At 51.5% G+C, this 21,638-nt stretch overlaps 1 protein-coding gene and 1 pseudogene across 1 annotated transcript; both read left to right on the top strand.

Annotated features, from left to right (window-relative positions):
- The first annotated feature begins 8,249 nt into the window (after positions 1 to 8,249).
- LOC121405340 (vicilin-like seed storage protein At2g18540) lies at positions 8,250 to 10,233 on the top strand. The gene is made up of 4 exons (XM_041596003.1): positions 8,250 to 8,667; positions 8,944 to 9,312; positions 9,595 to 9,921; positions 9,983 to 10,233. Exons 1-4 carry the CDS (start codon positions 8,250 to 8,252, stop codon positions 10,231 to 10,233), a joined length of 1,365 nt encoding a protein of 454 aa, XP_041451937.1.
- Positions 10,234 to 10,278: 45 nt separating this feature from the next.
- LOC121405338 lies at positions 10,279 to 17,371 on the top strand (annotated as a pseudogene).
- Positions 17,372 to 21,638: the final 4,267 nt, after the last annotated feature.

Below are 21,638 nucleotides of genomic sequence, written 5' to 3'. Positions count from 1 at the left end.
ATTTTAAAGATACGAGAAAACTAAAAAAAAAAGTATCGTAGAGAATGGGATTATTATTATACACAAGTAAAGAAATTAATTTTCAGTTGCTTCCCCCACCTCATCCGGCGCTGGGGGTGCTACTTATTCTCTCTCTCGCTCGCACACACTCTGCCCTATGCAGTGCGCGACATTTCGCAGAGATGTTGAATCTACATTTGAGATGTAGAATAAACATATTATGTCTCAGGCACACAACTCGGGAATCCTCTGGGAATTTTTTTATAAATGCTCTACAAAACTCATGCAGGATATGGCACTCGCTTTTGGCTGACAGCCTACCGACTCTTCTGTACTCAGAAAAAGGGCCCAAAGTATACAATGCTAGACCTATAGAAAACTTTCCTTACAAAACGCCTCGTTCTTTTCGGGTACATCCTTCTCCCAAAATGTCCCGAACCGCTTCTAAAAAACATCAAATATATTTGTATTTAAAGCATATTGATTGGAATAGGTATCTGTGTTAAAAACACCTTAGTTTATAGTAGCTTGTGACTGCTTCTACTAAAACTCACAAACTACTACAAACGACAGCATTTTCACACAGATACCTCTTCTACTATCTTAGCTTAGTCAATATTGGCCTCGTCATCATCATCCATGTCCAGCAACATGATTAGCTTGTGCAAGAAAATATTTTGCTGCTAAATGACATTTCCAACCATTGATAAATTATGAATATAAATTTTAGAAGCAAATACATTTTCCGCCGCAACAAATTGTGCGCAACAGCTGTTTTCATGGTGGATGGTGCCAGTGTGAATCGGAGTTTCTCGTTGGTCAAAAGTTCCCACCGTTCCCACGGGATGGGAAGCCGGAAGCCGATTGCTAGCTCTTTGGCTAACCAGATAAATGCTCAACAGCGAGATCGATATGCAACCTATGCTATGCCACTAACCATACAGTATATAGATGTGCCAGTTCATACACCGAACGTGTCGCAACTGAGTTTTCTGTCCCAGCTCCTGAGCTCCTGTCCCAGCTTCTGAGGCATTCGGGTCGGAAACTGGGCCGTTCGGCAAGTTGACGGCATGTTCCACTCATGACGGGATGCGAAAGCAAGACGAGAATTGCAAATGTATGTGTGTACGCAGAAACGACAAAATAATTATCTATTCTTATTTTCCGAAAACGTCTTTGTTTTGAGTTTTCAGGTTATGTAAATGTGTGTGCCATGTATTCCCAGAAAACCAACGAAAATACCTTTTGCGAGAGTCCCTCAAAATGCTCGCAAACGAGCTCGCAAGCGAGCTTGTGTACGAGTGAGACACTCACAAACGAACTCGCATGCGCAAGTTTTACAATACAAATGCGGACTGTTGTACATATTGCAGTCATTCCGGTAATTTTACGTAAGCGCCCTCTTTGTGTCCTTTCTCTCACTAACGCCGTTCCAGCTCCATCTCCGCCGCTATAGGGCTCACATTACATGGGTGAGAGAGAGAGAGAGAGAATGAGTAAGCGAGGACGGCACGATACAGAAAAACCAGGCCGCCATTTTTTACTTATTCTGCCAGATGTTCAAACCAGGTGTTCGGTCGTACATTATCTACGTCACGCGTCACTACAGCTGTGCTTTTCTAACATAACGCTGCTGTGCGTGGTGCTTTCTTCTTTCTCTGTATCGTGCGTGGAAGGTTAGCTATGGCAAATTAATTTGATAATTCTGGCTAGAATAATGATTCCATCTGACCCATATTCGGAAATCTGGTAGATATTGTGAATTTCTACAATTGTGCGTTTTTTTGTTTCTTAAAAATTTTAGTAGTAGACCTTGACTCATACTTTACATTTCACATAATAGACCAAAATTTCGACAAAACCATTGTGAGGAATGGAGTTTCCTCACAAGGGAACCAAGTAAGGGTTAAGACGAGAATTCACGGCGAATTCACAAGAGAGTGAGAGCCGGCCGGGAGCCGGGGTCCGTTAGAGTGGCAGGGGTCCAGTGCATGACCATATATGGGCATGAGATTATGCCTCCGGTACGAGCCCGTGGAGGGAGTCGGGAATGGAGGAGCCCGCAAGGAGCGGCGCTCACGTCAGGCTAGGAACGGCGGGAGCGGTCCGGCAGCGGTCCAGCGCATGTCCATGTATGGACATGAGATCGCGCCACCAGCCCGGTCCCGTTAAGAACGTGAGGGAATCAAGCGAAGAGGCCGATGGGAAATGACCAGCGGCGCACGGATTTACCGCTGTTGCTAGGCAGAGGCGCGGACGCTAGCGTCGAAGCTAGGGTATAAGAGGAGCCCGGCAGCAGTGAAGGAGACAGTCAGTGGAGTGCGAGCAACGAGGAAAGAGCGTGAACACAAGCGAGTGCGTGAGGACAACTGACAAGGAAAGTCAACGTGAGAGTCGAAGGAAGAACCAAAGTGACCCATCCAACAGGCAGCAGTACGACCCGGAAAAGGGGAACAAGGTCTGCGAGGTGCCAAAGGAAGGACGACAGGTACCGCTTCCGCAAAGGCGATCAAAAGCGACTCAGTGTGTGCGGAGTTGTGTGTGTAGATCAGGCGTGAGCCAGGTCGGACGCATAGCCACAGCACCAGCGAGGAGCCTAAGGCGAGAGCGAGAGAGCGTGTAAAACTGAAAAACGATCCATTGTTGTATAGAACGTAAGATCCCATAAGTATAAGATACCAATAAAACACCCAAAGCCAGTAATTAAACCCACCCGTGCCTTCTTTCGTGTCTGTGAGGCAACATACAAATTTGTTGCAACGAACCGTCGGCCGCTGAGCCAGCCTCGCTGATTTAGACGGACAGAAACAGTTCGTTACAACTGGCGCCCAACGTGGGGCCTCACGACATGCAAAGAAAGGAGTGCATCGGGAAGGGCGGTACTGAGCGAGGGATCTATACACCATGAGGGGACGACAATGGATCCATTCCCTGAGGAAGGAAGAACTGGTCCGGTGTGCCCTAGAGTTTGGGCTGGAACTGGAAGGCACCGTGTCCGAGATGCGGAGACAGTTTAAGGACTGGGTGGAGAAGCACGAGGCGGACCCAGAGTGCGCAGACATGCTGGAGGCCTGGGAGCTCCGGGCAGGTAGAGCTTCACCCTTGCCAGCGGAAGATAGGCCCGACGCGTACGAGCGTCTGCCGTTGCCGGGAGGTGCGGGCGCGTCATCGGTGTGGAAAATGCCGGCAGAGGACCTCATAGCAAGCCTGGCGATACCAGACAGGAGCCGCTCCCCGAGGCCGTCCGTCAGTAGACCACGGCCAAAGAGCGTGGATCCAGCGGAGGCCCGGAACACCACGACGCGGGAACCATCGAGGAGCCGCAACGAAGAGGGGCGGGAAGTTCCCGAGGCGCAGGCCGGGAGGCAGTCGCGCATACTATACGCGAACGTAGCCAAACAGGTGAGGGAATGGTCGTTCCGTTTCGATGGGACGGCGAAGCCCCTGGAGTTTCTGGAGCAGGTCGAATGGTCGGCCGATATGTACGGGCTGGACGTGAATCTGATTCCCAGAGCGATGTCAGAATTGCTGAAGGGCCGGGCATTGATGTGGTTCATCGCCAATAATCGGCAGTGGCACACGTGGGAAGCCTTCGCAACAAGCTTCCAGGCCTACTTCTTGCCGAGGGGGCTCGAGAAGTTGCTCCAAGAGGTACGACAAAGGAAGCAAAAATGGGGAGAGCCATTCAAGGACTACATGGTGGACATGCAGACCCTCATGAGACCCCTCAAATGTACTCCCGAGGAGCAGATGGAGCTCATCCGCGAGAATAGCATGCCAGACCTGCGTATATTCATCAGGCCACATAGGTGCAAGGACCTGGACCACATGATGATGCTAGCGGATGAGTTCGAGGCTCTGGAGAGGGATCGCGTAGAGTTCCAGAAGGAGAGTCCAGCGGGAAGAGCGAAGGCGGCAAATCCCTTCTCGAAGTCGGCCGTGACTGAAATATGCCGGAGGTGCAAGGACGAGCCGGCCGCCGTAGCGGGACAAACAAAAGCGAAAGTGGAGGCACCGGCGGCGGAGGACCAGACACATTCCAATATAGAGGGGGGATACGTTAAGAATCCCGCCCAAGCATGCCGACGATGCGGAAGTGACGAGCACTGGTCACAGGCATGTCAAGGGCGCGCGTTGACATTCTGCTGGAGGTGTGGAAAGGTCGGCGTAACGACATGGCAGTGCTGCAAAAAGTCGGGAAACGCCCCGCGACCCAAGCCGAGGAGGGCCGTGCCGGGGTCGCAGGCTGCAGCCCCCGAAACCTAATCGGTGAACTCACCGTGGAGGATGTGCAGCTGTCAGCCGTGGTGGACATCGCAGGGAGGAAATGGAAGGCCACGGTCGACACAGGGGCCACTAGCAGCTTTGTCAGCTGGGAGCTGGCGGAACAGCTGCAAGGGGAGGGGCGCGAGGAGAAAACCGACAAGCAGGTGCGGTTGGCCGATGGACGCCGTCGAACCATCGATAATGGAACTGGCGAAGTGGAACTGGCGTTCGGAGACAAAGTGGTCTCAATGGCGCTTCTGGTGCTGCCAGGAGTCATCGATGCGCTGGTACTAGGCTGGGATTTCATTGCCGCAGTCGGAGCAGAGGTGACCTGTGCGGGGCACAGGGTCGCGATCCCTGCGAGAGGCCGACGGAAAGGGCGGTTGGAAGAAAGGCTGTCGGTGGCAGTAGTGGAGGCCAATGAGGAGTCCCCGGAACGAATGGCGGATGAGGACTCCGAGGCCGAGTATCCCACGGGAAGCAGGCGCCGCGACAGTGCAGAGGAAGGCCCGTTCGAAGAATTTCTGGCCAAGGAATTGGAGGAATTCAAGAGGATGAAAGGGGTATCGAACGTGGGGGTGCATACGATCACAATGAGCGATGCGATACCGGTTAAGCAGCGATACTACCCTAAGAACCCAAAGATGCAGGCGGAGATCAACCAAAAGGTAGACAAGCTGCTGGAAATGGGGTGTATCGAGCCATCGAAGAGCCCTTATAGTTCCCCCATCGTAATGGTTAAAAAGAAAACTGGTCAGTGGAGGTTGTGCGTGGACTTCCGACAAATCAATGCAAAGTCTATCAAGGACGCATACCCAATGCCGCGGATTGACTACATCTTAGATCAGCTGAGGGAAGCACGGTTCATCAGTAGCTTGGATTTGAAGGACGGGTATTGGCAAATACCACTGGAAAAGGATAGCCGGAAGTTCACAGCCTTCACGGTGCCAGGCAAGGGATTGTTCCAATGGAAAGTGATGCCGTTCGGGCTACATTCGGCCTCGGCCACGTTTCAGAGGGCGTTGGACCAGGTTATTGGTCCGGAAATGATGCCGCATGCTTTCGCATACCAAGACGATATCATCGTTATAGGCCAAACGAAAGAGGAGCACCAACGTAATCTGGAGGAGGTTTTCCGACGCTTAAAAAGGGCCAACTTAAGGTTGAATGTGGAAAAATGCCAGTTCGGCCGAAGGGAGCTGCGGTACCTGGGTCATTTGGTGACGGGAGAAGGCATCTGCACTGATCCGGAAAAGGTGGCCGCCATCGCAGAGCTGAAGCCACCGGCGAACGTGAAAGAGCTTCGCCAGTACCTGGGCGTCGCCTCATGGTACCGACGATTCGTGCCAGAATTCGCCACCATGGTACAGCCGCTCAGCACATTGCTGAAGAAAAAGGTGAAGTGGGAATGGGCATCAGAGCAACAACAGGCATTTGAGTCCGTGAAGGGTCGGCTGGTAGCCGATCCGGTGCTAACTTGCCCGGATTTCTCGAAGAAGTTTGTGCTACAGACGGACGCCAGCGACTATGGATTGGGAGCGATTCTCACCCAAGAAACGGAGAAGGGCGAAAGGGTGATCTCATACGCCAGCCGAACGCTGAACAGTGCGGAGAAGAATTACTCGGCTACAGAGAAGGAATGCCTGGCAATTGTGTGGGCCATCAGGAAGCTCAAACCCTATTTGGAAGGGTATCACTTCAAGGTGGTCACCGACCACATGGCATTGAAATGGCTCAACAGCATAGAGAGCCCGACGGGGAGAATCGCAAGATGGGCGCTAGAGTTACAGCAATACGACTTCGAAATAGCGTATAGGAAGGGGAAGCAGAACGTGGTGGCTGACGCGCTATCTCGACAGCCCATGGAAGAGCGATGTATGCAAGCGGAGGACGTTGGACAGGAGCCCGAAGAGCAATGCTCATGGATAAAGAAGGTCAAGGAGAAGATGAGAAGGGAGCCGGCCAAGTTCCCAGATTATGTGGAGGAGGCAGGCGGGGTGTACCGGCATATCCCGCACCGGGCCGGCGACGAAGAAGTAGTAGCTTGGAAGCTTTGCGTGCCGAAGGATCGGCGGGAGCGGGTCATGAGGGAGAACCACGATATCCCGGAGGCGGGTCACGCCGGCGGCAGGAAGATGATGGCAAGGATAGCTGCCAGGTACTACTGGCCGGGGATGCACCGAGACGTGAGGACGTATGTCAGGAAATGTGACACCTGCATGCGTTTCAAACCAAGTCAGGCACAGGCGGCCGGGAAGATGCTGACACAAGTACCAGAGAAACCATGGGCGACGGTGTGCGCGGATTTTGTGGGACCATTGCCCAGATCATAACACGGCAACGCCATGCTGTTGGTGCTGGTGGACCGGTTTTCGAAATGGACCGAGCTGGTGCCAATGAGAAAGGCCACGGCAGAAGCCCTGATAAAGGCTTTCAGAGGAAGAATATTGGGCCGGTTCGGCGTACCCAAGGTGATGATCACCGACAATGGGGTACAATTCACCAGTCGGGCGTTTAAAAAGTTTCTGGATCAGATGGGAGTTCGACACCAGTTTACGGCACCGTACACGCCGCAAGAAAACCCGACGGAACGCACCAACAGAACGGTGAAAACCATGATCGCGCAGTTCACCGAAGGGGACCAGAAATGCTGGGACGAGAAGTGGCCCGAGTTAATGCTGGCCGTGAACTCTGGGGTCACTGAGTCCACTGGATTCGCACCAGCATTCATAGTGCAAGGGAGAGAGCCCAGGCTGCCGAAGGCGTTGTACGATGAGGAAACACTCGGCACGGGTCAGGAGACAAACACTCCGGACGAACACGCGGTAAAGCTGAAAGAACTTTTTCAGCTGGTGAGGCGGAATTTGGAAAGAGCAGCCCAGGATCAGGCAAGATATTACAACTTGCGAAAGAGAGCTTGGAAGCCCAAGGTCGGTGAAAAGGTGTGGGTTAAACAGCACCACCTGTCTAACGCAGCCGAGGGGTTCGCAGCAAAATTGGCCCCAAAGTATGCCGGTCCCTACCAGATCACTGATTTCGTATCACCGGTGATATGCAAGCTGCGTAGAGACAGCGATAGGCATACACGGACGGCACATGTTGGGGATCTGAAGCCACAGGCAAACGACGAAGGAAAATAAGGAATCAGAAACGGGCGGAGCGATCCAGAAGCCGAAGGCGTTCGGCTGACCGAGACCCGGGCGGAGAGATACCCTCGTGGGTCCAGTGAAGTGGGAGTGATAATCCGGGTCCTGGGGTCCAGTGTGCCTGGGTCATCTACAACCGTCGGGCTTGGCCGGGCAGAAGACACTACCCACGCGTTGCTGACGGGCGAGGAGTCGGATGATCCTCGGGTCCGAAGCAGCTGCATGGGGCAGAGGTCACGCCAAAGGTCAAGCCGAAGGCGGCAATGAGGTGACGAGCCAGGGCCGATCGTCATATGGCAGCCGGGCGAAAGGTCGGAGGACCTGTTAGTCAGGGGCAGGTATGACGATTGGCATCACGGATCAAGGATGCAAGATGGGCTGGAGAAGAAGCCAGAGTCATTAAAGGATAGCGCACATTCACAGTACTCACATGGGCCGAAGGGGGGGGCGATCAGTTCGGTGGAGAGGGGAAGCCGGGCGGCAAGGCCTAAGAAAAAAAAAGGAAAAAAAAAGAATATAATAAATGTGAAAAGGAAAATATATATATTTAAAGTTTCTTCAAACAATAGGGGGTGGGATCAGGTATGATCGGGTGCGAGCAGACCCCCACCGGCCGCGGAAGGGTTAACGCGGCGAAGAGCCCAGTGCTGAGAGGCAGGAACCTTCGAGAGAGCGGGAGAAGGAATGCCCAACTACCGTACGACGGAACGACGGGAAAAGCAGCAAGGGCTCGACGGCGGCAGAGGCTGGAGCTGTCGATCAGTCACGAGCCAGAGGTAGACACAAACGCAAGCGCGGATTTTAAAAGAGAGAAAAAAAAAAGGGAAGAAAATCGCCATGTTGGAATTTTACTTGGAGGAACAAGCCAGAAGTGCGGGGAGCCGCAGTCCCGAGATCCAGCGCCAGCGACGGGCGGAGCCCTCGCGAGGTGAGCGATGCGATCGGCGGAGCGAGACTCCAGAGTTGGAGCTCATGGCGTCCCCATTCACAAGCCCCATGGCATCCCCAAGGAGCGAGTGGTCCTCGTGGGCGTCTCCTCGAAGAAGACGGGAGCCGGAAGTGTCGCCAGGAGCAACGGAGGAGGAGGACAGCGACGACAGCGACGTGGTGGTGGTCTCCGTCGAGCCGGCTCCGAGGAGAGCCGAGCTCCTGAGATTGCAGCTCAACGACGAGGAGAAGCGGGCACGGGAGCAGGAGCTGCGACGCGACGCAGCGTTCCTCGGCATCGCCATCCGATCGGCGGAGCGCTATTTGCGTGAGCAGAAGCGCGAAACTGCAGGGCAACGGGAGCCGAAGCAGCCGATGAAAACCAGGCCGCCAGCGACGCCATCGCAGCCGACGTCAAGGCCAGCAGCAGCGCAGCAGGGACGGACGGCGGAGGTACCGTTGCAACGGAGAGCGCAGGCCTCAGCACACCCGACAGCGAGGCCAGCAGCGCAGCCGCCAGCGACGCCAGCAGCGCAGCCGCCAGCGACGCCAGCAGCGCAGCCACCAGCGACGCCAGCAGCGCAGCCACCAGCGACGCCAGCAGCACAGCCGGCAGCGACACCAGCAGCGCGGCCACCAGCCGAGACCGTGCGGAGGAGCCAGATGGAGCAGCAGCGCAACCGGCGAGCAGCAGCAGAGGCGCGACGCGAGGAGGAGCGACGACGCAAAGAGGAGCGGCGACATGAGGAGGAGGCCCGAAGCAAGGCAGCGGAGAAGGCGCAAAGGGAGGCGGCGCTGAACAAGGCCATGATGCGGGAAGCATATGCCGCCCTGCAACGGCAGATGGAGGCCGCGCGGCGGGAAGCCGAAGCTCACGAGAGGATCGAGGAGGAGGCTCCGCCTCCTCCGAGGTTCCTCAAGGTGAGGACGGGTCTGTTTAGCGGACCGGCGGGGCAGCAGCATCCCAAACAGGGTGAGGAGGCACCCTTATGGGAACGCCGGCATCCCGAGCCACCGCCGCAGCCACAGAGCACACAACAACCAACGCCCCCGCAATCACCCCCACCAAAATCGCCACCGCCGAACGCACCGACACAACAGTCGTCGTCACGACAGGAGGAGGCACCGAAGGAGCCGCCACAGGAAGAGGCCCAGCAGCCCCAGTGGGGTGGTCCGGAGACCGCGGTGTGCGGGCCATTTGTGTCGCAAAACGTGCACACGGCGGTAAGGAATGGCATGATATGGCACCACCAAGTTATCCACATAACGTGGGCGTCGGGACCCGCACCATCGGAAGCGCAGGAGGAACGGAAGGTATGGGAGGAGGAACCGGCCACGCGAAGCAACGCGCGTGATCCACGACAGCACCGGAGGCAGGCAGAGGCCATGATGGCAGAGGAGACGGCGTCGGAGGAGCGGGAGCCAGCGGCAGCGAAGGCACCGGCTGCGACGGCGACAGAGGCACCGACAGCGGCAGCAACGGATGGGGCGGCAGCGACGGAAGAGGCGGCAGCGCCAGCGACGGCGACGGCAACGGAAATACCGGCAGCGGCGACGGAGGTACCGGCAGCGAACACGGAAGGTGAGAGGTGGTCCGTGGGTGTGGCCCTCACCTGCGAAAGACAAGCCTAGGCCTGTCCTAGTGCGACAATCGTCGTGCCCGGATCCCAGGGCTGAGGTCGCCCGGCCGCAGCTGCAGAGACAGCAGTCGGTGGAGGAGCCGACGGGGGAGAACGTCCGCTGGCGACATGTGGATGTTGAAGAATGGCCGGAGGCAGTGGCTCGGGCGGTGGAAGGCACACGCCGGATCGGTCGACGCGTAAAGCGTCTCGTGAGGGTGCGGTACCGGGTATCAGCATCGGCAAACCAGGTCGAGGTGTCCGTCGAGGTATAAAAGGGGGGAGGGAAAATTTGTGAATGAGATTAAAATGAATAAAGAATGAAGTACAACTTACCCCGGGGCATGGCAGCTTGGTGTCGGGATAGGCGTGGGGTTAACACACGAGGTACACAGAGCCCACGCGGGCAGCAACATAAAACTTACGCGAAAACGCGGCCGGCCAGCGTATACAATAGTTACCGCAAGCGGAAGCAAAACGTGAAAAAGGGGAGCGATCCGGCAACACGTGAAGAGGGTCTGGCAGCACGATCAGAGGCGCACATATCGTGCACCTATCGTGCACGCAAAGCGCGCACCTATCGTGCACGCGAAGCGCGCACCTACCGGGAGAATCATGCACGGGGCTGGTTCCGGAACTGCATCGGCAGACCCGATCCGATAGGTGGCGAACCGATCGGGCAGTGGAGGAACCAGTCCGGAACCAGCGTGAGTGCGCGCCCGCGCGCACGCTTGAATTCAAATGGGAAGGTGGCCGGAAGGAAAACGAAGGGAGTTTTCCTCTGGTAAAGAAAGGGGGAAGTGTGAGGAATGGAGTTTCCTCACAAGGGAACCAAGTAAGGGTTAAGACGAGAATTCACGGCGAATTCACAAGAGAGTGAGAGCCGGCCGGGAGCCGGGGTCCGTTAGAGTGGCAGGGGTCCAGTGCATGACCATATATGGGCATGAGATTATGCCTCCGGTACGAGCCCGTGGAGGGAGTCGGGAATGGAGGAGCCCGCAAGGAGCGGCGCTCACGTCAGGCTAGGAACGGCGGGAGCGGTCCGGCAGCGGTCCAGCGCATGTCCATGTATGGACATGAGATCGCGCCACCAGCCCGGTCCCGTTAAGAACGTGAGGGAATCAAGCGAAGAGGCCGATGGGAAATGACCAGCGGCGCACGGATTTACCGCTGTTGCTAGGCAGAGGCGCGGACGCTAGCGTCGAAGCTAGGGTATAAGAGGAGCCCGGCAGCAGTGAAGGAGACAGTCAGTGGAGTGCGAGCAACGAGGAAAGAGCGTGAACACAAGCGAGTGCGTGAGGACAACTGACAAGGAAAGTCAACGTGAGAGTCGAAGGAAGAACCAAAGTGACCCATCCAACAGGCAGCAGTACGACCCGGAAAAGGGGAACAAGGTCTGCGAGGTGCCAAAGGAAGGACGACAGGTACCGCTTCCGCAAAGGCGATCAAAAGCGACTCAGTGTGTGCGGAGTTGTGTGTGTAGATCAGGCGTGAGCCAGGTCGGACGCATAGCCACAGCACCAGCGAGGAGCCTGAGGCGAGAGCGAGAGAGCGTGTAAAACTGAAAAACGATCCATTGTTGTATAGAACGTAAGATCCCATAAGTATAAGATACCAATAAAACACCCAAAGCCAGTAATTAAACCCACCCGTGCCTTCTTTCGTGTCTGTGAGGCAACATACAAATTTGTTGCAACGAACCGTCGGCCGCTGAGCCAGCCTCGCTGATTTAGACGGACAGAAACAGTTCGTTACACCATATCTCAGCATAATATAGAACAAATTTCCTGGCGTGGTACAGATTCTAAGAAGTGTGTGAGAGGCATTCGCACCGCTTTATCGTTAAGAAGTAAGATTTACTATTACAGCTGGAATAATTTCTCAATTTTTAACAATTTCTTGTTGTCTACAGTTGCATTTAAACATAAGTTTGCCCCATAGGACGACTTCGACCGCACAACCCAGAAGTTCTTTCAATACGCGCAGGAGAGAAAGGCCAGAACAAAGAAATGTGACGAAAAAAATAGATTATGTTAGTATATAAATTCCGATGATCCTATTGGGCTTTGAGGTGGCTCAGAGGGGGCCTAGCTGAGGCCACCGGACGGGTCGCAGGTTGCGGATAGCGAACGGCCTACCCTAGTGGGTAGGTCAGCTGCGAATAAGCGGGCATCCCAAAGAATAGCAACTAAGTTGGCTCTGAGGGAGAGTACCGAAATAAGCAGTCCCGGACAGCCAGCGGGTGTTCGCGACGCAGCAACACTGACGATGCGCTTGTGGTGCCGCCTCTCATTAAGTAGCTCACACAATCCCATCCCTACATAATACCTACCCACATCCCAGCCCCAACACTCACCTCACACCGGGCCGGACTAAGGTGTCACTCGACCTGTGCCAAGAGTCAGCCTGGCTGGGGGCCCGGTATAAAACTAGCCCAGTCGTGAACGGAGAGCTCAGGGACTTGGCAGCCCCCTGTTCTAATTATGCCTTACCCGGGTAACGCAGGGCTCTGCCGGGGTGGACCGTTCCCCTTCTCTGCAGCTCGTGGGAACTATATGGAAAAATACGAAAATATAAGCAACAACAAAAACAAAAACGAGAGAGGCACTCCCCAAATGCCTGCAGGGAGAAATCCCAAGCGTGAGAAGGCAGCGGCCCAAAGGCCTGGCCCGATCCGCTCAGACGCAGGAAAGACCTGCACGGTGAAGGACGCGGGTATGAATCCGGGTGGGTCCCATCCCAAACCTGGGATGGGTGGAAAGCCAGCACCCAAAACTGATACCATGGTAGGGCAGCTAAGCAATATTGCGGCTGCTCAACCTTCCGGTGAAGCGACGGGTGATGACTTACCATCAACCAGTGCCCAAACCAGGAAATATAGCTATGCCGAAAAGAGGAGTGCTGGGCACATACTCCGTCGGCAGAACGCCAACCAGGAAGTCAGTCCAACAGCAGACTGGCTGAAAAAAGTGGAATGGGCCTCGGTGGTGTTGCCAAACTTCAGTGTGGAGCCACAAAAGGTGGCCGCACAACCGAAGAGGCAGCGCTCTCAAGAGACGCCCGGACCTGCCGCGAAGCGCTCCAGAGTGCTACCTAACGTATACTTCGCGAAGATTGCCAAGGAGAGGACGCTGATAGGCGTTCTCGACAACGGCAGCGCGGAGGGGAAAATACCTAGAAGCCAATGGAAGTGGGTGGAAGCGGCACTGGCCGACCGCTGCTTCGAGCTTTTCGAGAAGGATCCCGGGCCACCCCCAGTCTTCAAAGACATGGGATGGTTCCAGGGGAGCATTAAAGTGGTAGCCTGCGAAGATGAGCGCTCCGTGAATCTATACAAAGCTGCGGTGGCGCAAATCGGAGAGGTCTACGCTGGGGCGAAGCTCGTCGCTGTGGACTGGAGCGAGGTGCCCAGTAGACCAAGGGCCCGTAGTTGGGTGCCGGCCACCTTTAAGGAGCCCGAGCGGATCCTCACGATGTTGCAGTGATGCAACCCTACACTGCCAACCTCAGATTGGAAGGTGGTCAAAGTGGAGGCATCAAAGGGCCCCACAAATCTGGCAGTGGTAGTCCTAAATAAGGAATCGCTAGCCCCGATCGAGGCAGCCAAGGGAGAGCTCAACTTCCGGTTCAGCTCGGTGACCATGAAGGTCTACAAGTCGGATGCAGCGGCCGAGGCGCGTTCTGTCAACAACCCAGTTGAGCAGGACGTTGCCTCGGAGATCGAGGCACCCGAAGTAGACCCGGAGCCGGAGCCGGCCCTGGAGAGCTACTCCTCGGAGACGGAGCTGATGCTCGATTTTGAGGCGCTGTGTCGGGACGAGATCCTCGACGACTCTGACGCCGATATAACAGTGGTGGAGAATGACTCTAACGAAGTCTCTGAGGCTTCTGCAGATAAATCTCCACCACTGTAAAGCAGCATCCGCTGCCCTGATACTCCGCTTAGTCGCAAGCGGAGGGGACATAGTCCTAATCCAAGAGCCCTGGGTGGTAGGAGGCAGGGTCTGTGGATTAGCGACGAAGGACTACAAGCTGATTGTAGCCCAAACTAAAGGTAAAATTAGAACCTGCATACTAGCAAGAAAGCACCTAAATATCTTTCTGCTCCACAATTTTAGCAATGGCGACAACACGGCGGCTAGCCTAGAGCTACAAGGGACACGCCTGAACCTGGTCTACACCTACATGGCTCACGAGGAAAGCGATCCTCCCAGTGACCTCGTTCGCAAGATAGCCAGCGACAGCGAGAGGTCGGATACAAGCCTATTTATAGGCGATGCCAACGCTCACCACACCCAATGGGGGAGCTCGAATACAAATGTAAGGGGTGAGTCACTTTTCAGCTTCATCCTAAACTCCAACCTAATTATTGGTAATCGGGGTAATGACCCCACTTTCATCATAAAAAACCGTCAAGTGGTTATTGACCTCACTCTATTGTCTCACAAACTGTCAGACATAATGAAAAGTTGGAGAGTCCTAGAGGACCACTCCTTCTCCGACCACAGGTACATCGAGACAATCCTATCGCTCGAAAGCACCACACCACAGAAATGGAGGAATTACTCCCCCCCCTAGCCCCAAAATGCCCGGACAAACAAGACGATCTTAATCGTCTTGTGGACAATTTCACGGAAGCTTGCAATAAGGCCTTAATGGCAGCTTGCCCCCCAACCAAACCAAGAGGGAAAAAGAAACCCCCCTGGTGGTCTAAACATATAGATACCCTCCGGAAAGACTGCAGGACTCTCTTTAACAGAGCCAAAAGCAGCAGCGAGGAAGCGCACTGGGAAAATTACAAAAGTAAGCTAACCCTATACAATAAAGAAACAAGGAGAGCAAAAAGGGCCTCTTGGCAAAAATTTTGCTCCGAAATTGAAGACACGTCAGAAGCCGCAAGGCTACGCAAGATCCTGTCAAAAACATCCCCCTCGGTGGGATATCTCAAGAGAACGGATGGTACGTGGACAAACTCTAGTGAGGACTCCCTACACATTCTACTCGATACTCATTTTCCTGGGTGTACGACCATCGAGCCGGCAGACACCCCAAGTGAAGGCCCGGAAACCTCGATGGTGCACATCCTCACAAAACGGAATATTAGCTGGGCAGTAAACAGCTTTAAATCCTTCAAATCGCCTGGCCCGGACCAATTCATTCCGGCTCAGTTACAAAAAGCCAGGGACATGGCCATCAACTGGCTGCAAAGTATCTTCAGGAAGATACTGACAGTGGGAAAAATCAACCGAGCTTGGCTAAAGGCTAAAATAGTCTTTATCCCCATAGCAGGGAAACCCTCACACACAACCCCAAAAGACTTCAGACCAATAAGTCTATCGTCCTTTCTTCTCAAAACCTTTGAGAGACTAGTCGGGCTGCAGCTGAGGACAACAATAAATCCTCAGTGGCTGTCAGGCGCACAACATGCCTACCGAAAAGGAAAATCCACGGAAACGGCACTCCATGAAGTAATCTCGGTGGTATTGAAATCTCTACACGTCAACGAATACTCCTTAATCGCTTTCCTAGACATTGAGGGAGCTTTTAACAACGTCATACCAGGAGCCATCACAGAGGCCCTGACTGACCTGGGAGTGGATCGTCACTTGGTGATGCTCATAGATCAATTGCTCACATGCAGGACAGTGACATCATCAATGGGATCGTCCACTCAGTCAAGGTATGTCAACAGAAGCACCCCGCAAGATGGTGTCCTGTCTCCCCTTCTATGGAACATAGCAGTCAACAAGATTCTGTGTGACCTGGAAGGGGAGGGCTGCAAGGTGGTAGCATACGCGGACGACGTTGCCATTATCTTCTCGGGAAAATTCCCTCAAACACTCTGCGATCTAATGACCGCAAAGCTCGCGTGACTCTCAGAATGGACAGAGTCGCGTAGACTGGGAGTTAATCCCTCTAAAACGGAACTTGTGTTGTTTACAACCAAATACAAAATCCCGTCCCTCAACCCCCCAATACTAAACGGATGCAGGCTCTCCTTCAGCGACAGTGCCAGTTACTTAGGGTTGATAATTGACAAAAAGCTTAGCTGGAACCTGAGCATCAAAGACAGAGTGAAGAAGGCTACGATAGCCCTCTACACTTGCAAGAAGGCCATTGGGCTAAAATGGGGCATGAACCCAAGAATAGTCCAATGGATTTACCTAGCAATAGTAAGACCAATACTGCTCTACGGAGTCGGAGTGTGGTGGCCTGCCCTATCGAAGGGGACCATCACTAAACAACTGGGCAAGGTGCAGCGTACTGCAGCCCTATGCATCAGTGGAGCTCTGAGCACAACACCAACGGATGCGCTAAATGCTATCCTATGCCTGCAGAGCCTTGACCTTGCAGGTAAGGAGCAGGCAGAAATGGCAGCAATCCGTCTTAGAGACTCTGACCAATGGGTGTCACATCACACCGGTCAGGCCCATCCTAAATTGAAACAAAATCGTACCCACAAAAACGGACTACTGCGTTCCGAGGGAGTATTCAGATACCCCTTTCGAAAAAATCATCCCTCACAGAACCAACTGGCTCGATGGACCACCTGGCCCAGATGGAGCCATTCAAATCTTTACTGATGGCTCAAAGCTGGACAACAAGGTCGGAGGAGGAATCTACTCCGAACAGCTGAACATAAGACACTCTTTCAGGCTCCCAGATCACTGCAGTGTCTTCCAAGCGGAAGTCATAGCGATCAAGGAAGCTTTGAGCTGTTTTCAGGAACTAGCCCCTGCGGCAACTCATATAAATATCTATAGTGATAGCCAAGCTGCGATCAAATCGCTGAATGCGATAACAACAAGCTCGGCTACCGTGGCAAACTGTCGCAAATCTCTTCATGAGATGGCTTATCAGTTCGTCATCAGCCTAATATGGGTCCCGGGCCACCAGGACATTAAAGGCAACTGCATAGCGGACGAGCTGGCCAGAGCTGGTACAACAATCCCCCTTCTCCATGATAAGGAGGATATTCGTATGCCAATGGCCACCTGCAAGCTCAAAATAAAAGAACATTTTAAGCGACTAATAAATGACAGATGGCAAACAGTGCCACTATGTCGCATAACTCGGCAAACATGGCCTAACATTACTAGGAAGCGCACCGATGAGCTTTGCAAACTCAGTAGGAGCAGGTGCAGCTCAGTCATACGCTCCCTTACGGGACACTGGCTAATAGGCACATATGCAAACAGGCTGGGCGCCCCATATAACGACTTCTGTCGAAGCTGTAGAGATGAGGACGAGGAGGAGACTGTGGAACACCTGTTCTGCTCCTGTCCGGCTCTCAGTAGAAGGAGACTTCAATACTTGGGCGCTCCTTTTCTAATTGACATTTCGGACATGTCTACAATCAGTCCCAGACGGATCGCAGGCTTCATAAGGGCATCCGGATGGGATAATGGATAACATAGGGTCTCACGAGGGAGAAGGGAACGATATATGCGGTAACACAATGGGCCGAAACCGGCCTAGGTGTGTCGGGTCTCTGACAATCCCGACAGCCGCCTCAACCTAACCTAACCTAGTTATAACATACATATTTTAACATTAATATTTAAAAGTACAAATATTCTTATTGGGATCAAATGGGAAGGGAACAAATAATAACTCGCAAAACTATTTCTTGCGAGCCTTTTGCGATATCTTTTCTGATTCATTTTTGATGTTACAGAAGTCTCGCAAAAGATATCAGAAACGACTCACTAGAAATATCAAAAAAGTCTCACAAAAGATATCGCAAACGATATGTTTGCGAGCTATAATATATGTGAAAATCACTGCCACAAACTGAACGACACAAGTATCATATTTCTATCATATACGAGTCCAAATGCAAGCGTTTTGTCGGGTTAAGTCTCACATTTGACTCGTATGTGATATCATTTGCGAGCGTTCAGTTTGCTGGGTTCTCACATACAGTGCTTGTGTGTGGGTTCTACAATTTTTGGACGCTTGAACCGGAATTTGTGTTTTATCTTGACCTGCCGCAACACAAATATGGAGTGGGCAGATTGGGTAGGAGTGGGATATAAATAAAAATAAAAGCTGTTATTTGTTTGACTTAATTAAAATTGCACACCTCCATATATATATCCCTAATTTAGACATGTCTGTATATACTAAATTAACTGTGTATGTACATAAATATTGTGCAAATGCCGTCGGCTTTCGACTTTGCATCTTTGTCAATAAATCCCTATTTTTCAGAGAACTTTTCCGTATATATTCTTTCTTTTGCAAAGAATTGGTATATGTATATACATATGTAGATTTTTTAGCTTAAATAAATTATTTATCATCTGTAAATTTATTGTTACTTATGTACATAAATAATGTGCAAATGCCGTCGGCTTTTGACTTCGTTGCTGTCGTAATATCAACTTTGTCAATAAATTAACATATATTTTTCAGAGAAATTTTTTTACGATCCATATAATTACATTTAAGGATCTTTTTAACAATTTAACATGTAACAATTTCATTTAACTAATAACGCACACTGTTATCACTAAATCCACTTACCTGACTTTAGAAACACTGAAAAACTACTTTTAAAAGGAATAAACATCTAAATAGACGCACAACAACAAAAAATCACAGCGATCGCAACAAAAGATTGCACCAATTAATAGGTTTTTCTTCCATCATCCCCCTTTCAGAAGACGAAATTAGGCTCGAATGCATATAGAGAAAACTCAAAATATGAGAGATAGGGAAATCTATGGATATCTGCTTCTCTTTCTTACGTGTCCGCTTCGATCTGCAGCAGTTGAAGCTGTACAGGATTTCATGTTGACGTCGACGTCGCTGCTTTTGTCGACAAAAAATACTTTTCGACTTTTCCCGAGTTTTTAAAATAAAAATTTCGAAAAAAAATACCGCAGAAAATAAAAAAATTTGAATTTGAAAGCTTAATATCTTCCAGGCGTTAAGCTGCAGATACAAAGGGTCTGGGTCGGATTTAAAGCTGCGTTTGTCAGCTTTTCAGAACTGCAAAGTTCTATGCAACCAGATACTTAAATTATGAGAAAAATAGAAGCACTACCTCTGAATAAAAACAACAACAAAAATAACAGATTTTAAAAAATTCTTTAAAAAAAAACTACACCAAAAAAAGAAAACCATAATTCGTTAAACATTTTTAAGCCCCGAAATCTATAAGAATCTATATTTTGGGCCACAGCCTAATTGTAGTGTTTACTAGTGTTATATCTGAGGAGTCCTACCATCCTACATTCAAAATGTTAGTAGATATTGGACCTACTGTATCGGATTGAGCAGATAGGCGTTTTGAACGTGTCTGCTGATTTCGTACAGCCAAAGTTACGGAGCTTATTGGCCCTACTTGTGCACTGACGTATGAAAGGCGCAAACATATCACAATGTGACACACTTTGTGATTCTTGAGTCTCACTTTCTTGTCCGATTAGATCTGGGAAGACTTCTTGGTTTAACAAAGAGTTGTCCAGTCTAAAAAACTTAAATTGAAGACTTTATAACAAATTGGAAGAGGTTGGTTCTCCTTCTTCTCTTTCTTGCTATGTAATAGCTCGGTCAAATTTCTCCGTTCTTAACGCTCAATACTATAAAAATGAGATATATCGATACAGGACACGCTTTCACAGGACCCTAACAGTTTTTCAGCTTCGTAAATAGTAAGCGTAGAACGTCCGCACATCCATCCTCGCTATCATTTCTCAATATGTTAGCAAACAATGATCAGGCAATTGCCGATCTTTTTGCCAAATTTTTCCAAACAACCCATTCTCATTAAAGCTACTCTGGTCAGCCGTAACCATACAGTCTACCAAAATCGGACAGCATTTTCAGCCCCGTATTTAATGAAAGCTCACTACTTCATGATCTTCGACTAGTTAAGCCGTTGTTTTCACCAGGTCCTGACGGAGTTCCCGGCTGTGTACACTGGTACTGTGCCGACGCTCTGTGTGGACCCCTGCTTAAACTATTCCCATATCCATTAATTCTTCATGCTTCCCCCCAATCTGGAAGGAATCTTTTATTATTCCGCTCCATAAAAAATGGTAGCAAGTATGATGAAAATAATTATAGAAGTATATCTAAGTTATCCGCTATTCCTAAAATGTTTGAAAAAATTTTAACACCGCACTTGCAACATCTCTGCAAATCACTTATATCTCCAGCTCAACACGGATTTATAAAGCGACGATCAAAAACTAAAAATGTATAATATTTTGCCTCTTTTATCTTTTAACGGATGTTATTTACACTGATTTCAGTAAAGCATTCAACTCTGTAAACCATTCCCTTCAAAAACTTGACCTTTTAGGGCCTTATATTATTTGAGATAGATTTCTGCCTTCGTTCTAGGTCTCAAAGAGTCCTCTTCAAAAACTCCTTCTCTTCACCTATTAAGGTTACTTCTGGAGTACCACAGACAGCCATCTAGGCCCCCTACTTTTCACACTCTTTATTAATGACCTGCTTTCATTATTAACAATCCCTCGAGTAATAATGTATGCAATCCGATCTCAATAGCTTTCAGTCATGGTGTTGTGCAAATTACACCTTACCCTAGTAGATTGCTTTTAATAAACCTTCCATCCTTAGATAGTCGTAATGGTCGTCAGACATTCGGGTGATACAAGGGGACTAACGGATGAAGCGCTGTCCTGCCATAGCTGTACACTAGAACTGGGGGTAAAGGTGCCTCGGTCTAGGGCTTGCCCTGATCCGATGCGGCCTTGCTCCTGGTCCTAGCATACGGGGGGATCACGAGCGACCCGTCACCCGCCATAGCTGTACACACCGGTGGAAGTGCGACTATACTCTCCTCGTGGGGGCGGCCTGAAACAGTTCCTGGTACGGTCAAGTCTCTGCCTCGGATGCTGGCTAATTGTAGTCGGACGGAGAGGAAAACTCTCGTAGTTAAATTACCCCAATCCACGGTGAAACAGGATATGCTAATGGATGCGTGGCTGAGGGGGAGCTCGGTGCTGTATATGCGAACTCTGGATACCGTCCGAAGTCCAGTTTAAATTAGGCTTCCCGGGGGCAAGCGGGATATGCCTCGGGTGACTATCCCCTTCCCGCCTACTCGTGGGACCAAACATGTCAATTACAAATATTAAGCCAAATTACATAAAGGAGCTCGGTACTCCTCCTAAAGTACCGGAAGGACAAGCCAATCCCTCTATATCAACGCCTGGGAAACCAGATCCTAAGAAGACGATGAAGGAGAATCAGTCGGTCAACCGTCTTCTAGCAGCTACCGATGCGAGGAGGGCTCCAATCGGGGACATCCACGTCAGGGGGCACCGGGGGCAAACCGGTTATCGGGGTGTCTGCCAAGCAGAGCGTAGTAGCGGCTGGAAAGCGCCCTGTGACCGGGGAACCCCCGTCAACCTCGGCAGGTGGAGGTTCTGCACCGCAGGGAAAGAAGCTGTCCTACCAAGACAGGAGGCGCGCTGCTTTCATCCTGTCGAACGACGACACGGATTTCAAGTCTTCGGAAAAGAGGTTGGAGCAGAGGCTATGGGCCAGCTCGATAATCCCGCATCCCAACGCTCAGCGGAGGATACCGCTATACAGCCAGGCCAAGCCCAGCAAGCCAAGCGGGCGAAAACCAACCCGGCGAACAGATCGTTTGCTAAAGTCATAGACGACGTCCAGCAATGAATCGCTAAACCTTCAC

This window comes from Drosophila obscura, unplaced genomic scaffold, assembly GCF_018151105.1.
Source record: "Drosophila obscura isolate BZ-5 IFL unplaced genomic scaffold, ASM1815110v1 contig_9, whole genome shotgun sequence".
Lineage (NCBI taxonomy): Eukaryota > Metazoa > Arthropoda > Insecta > Diptera > Drosophilidae > Drosophila > Drosophila obscura.
The sequence above is the reverse complement of the archived record's forward strand: the minus strand, read 5'-3'. Positions and strand labels throughout refer to the sequence as shown.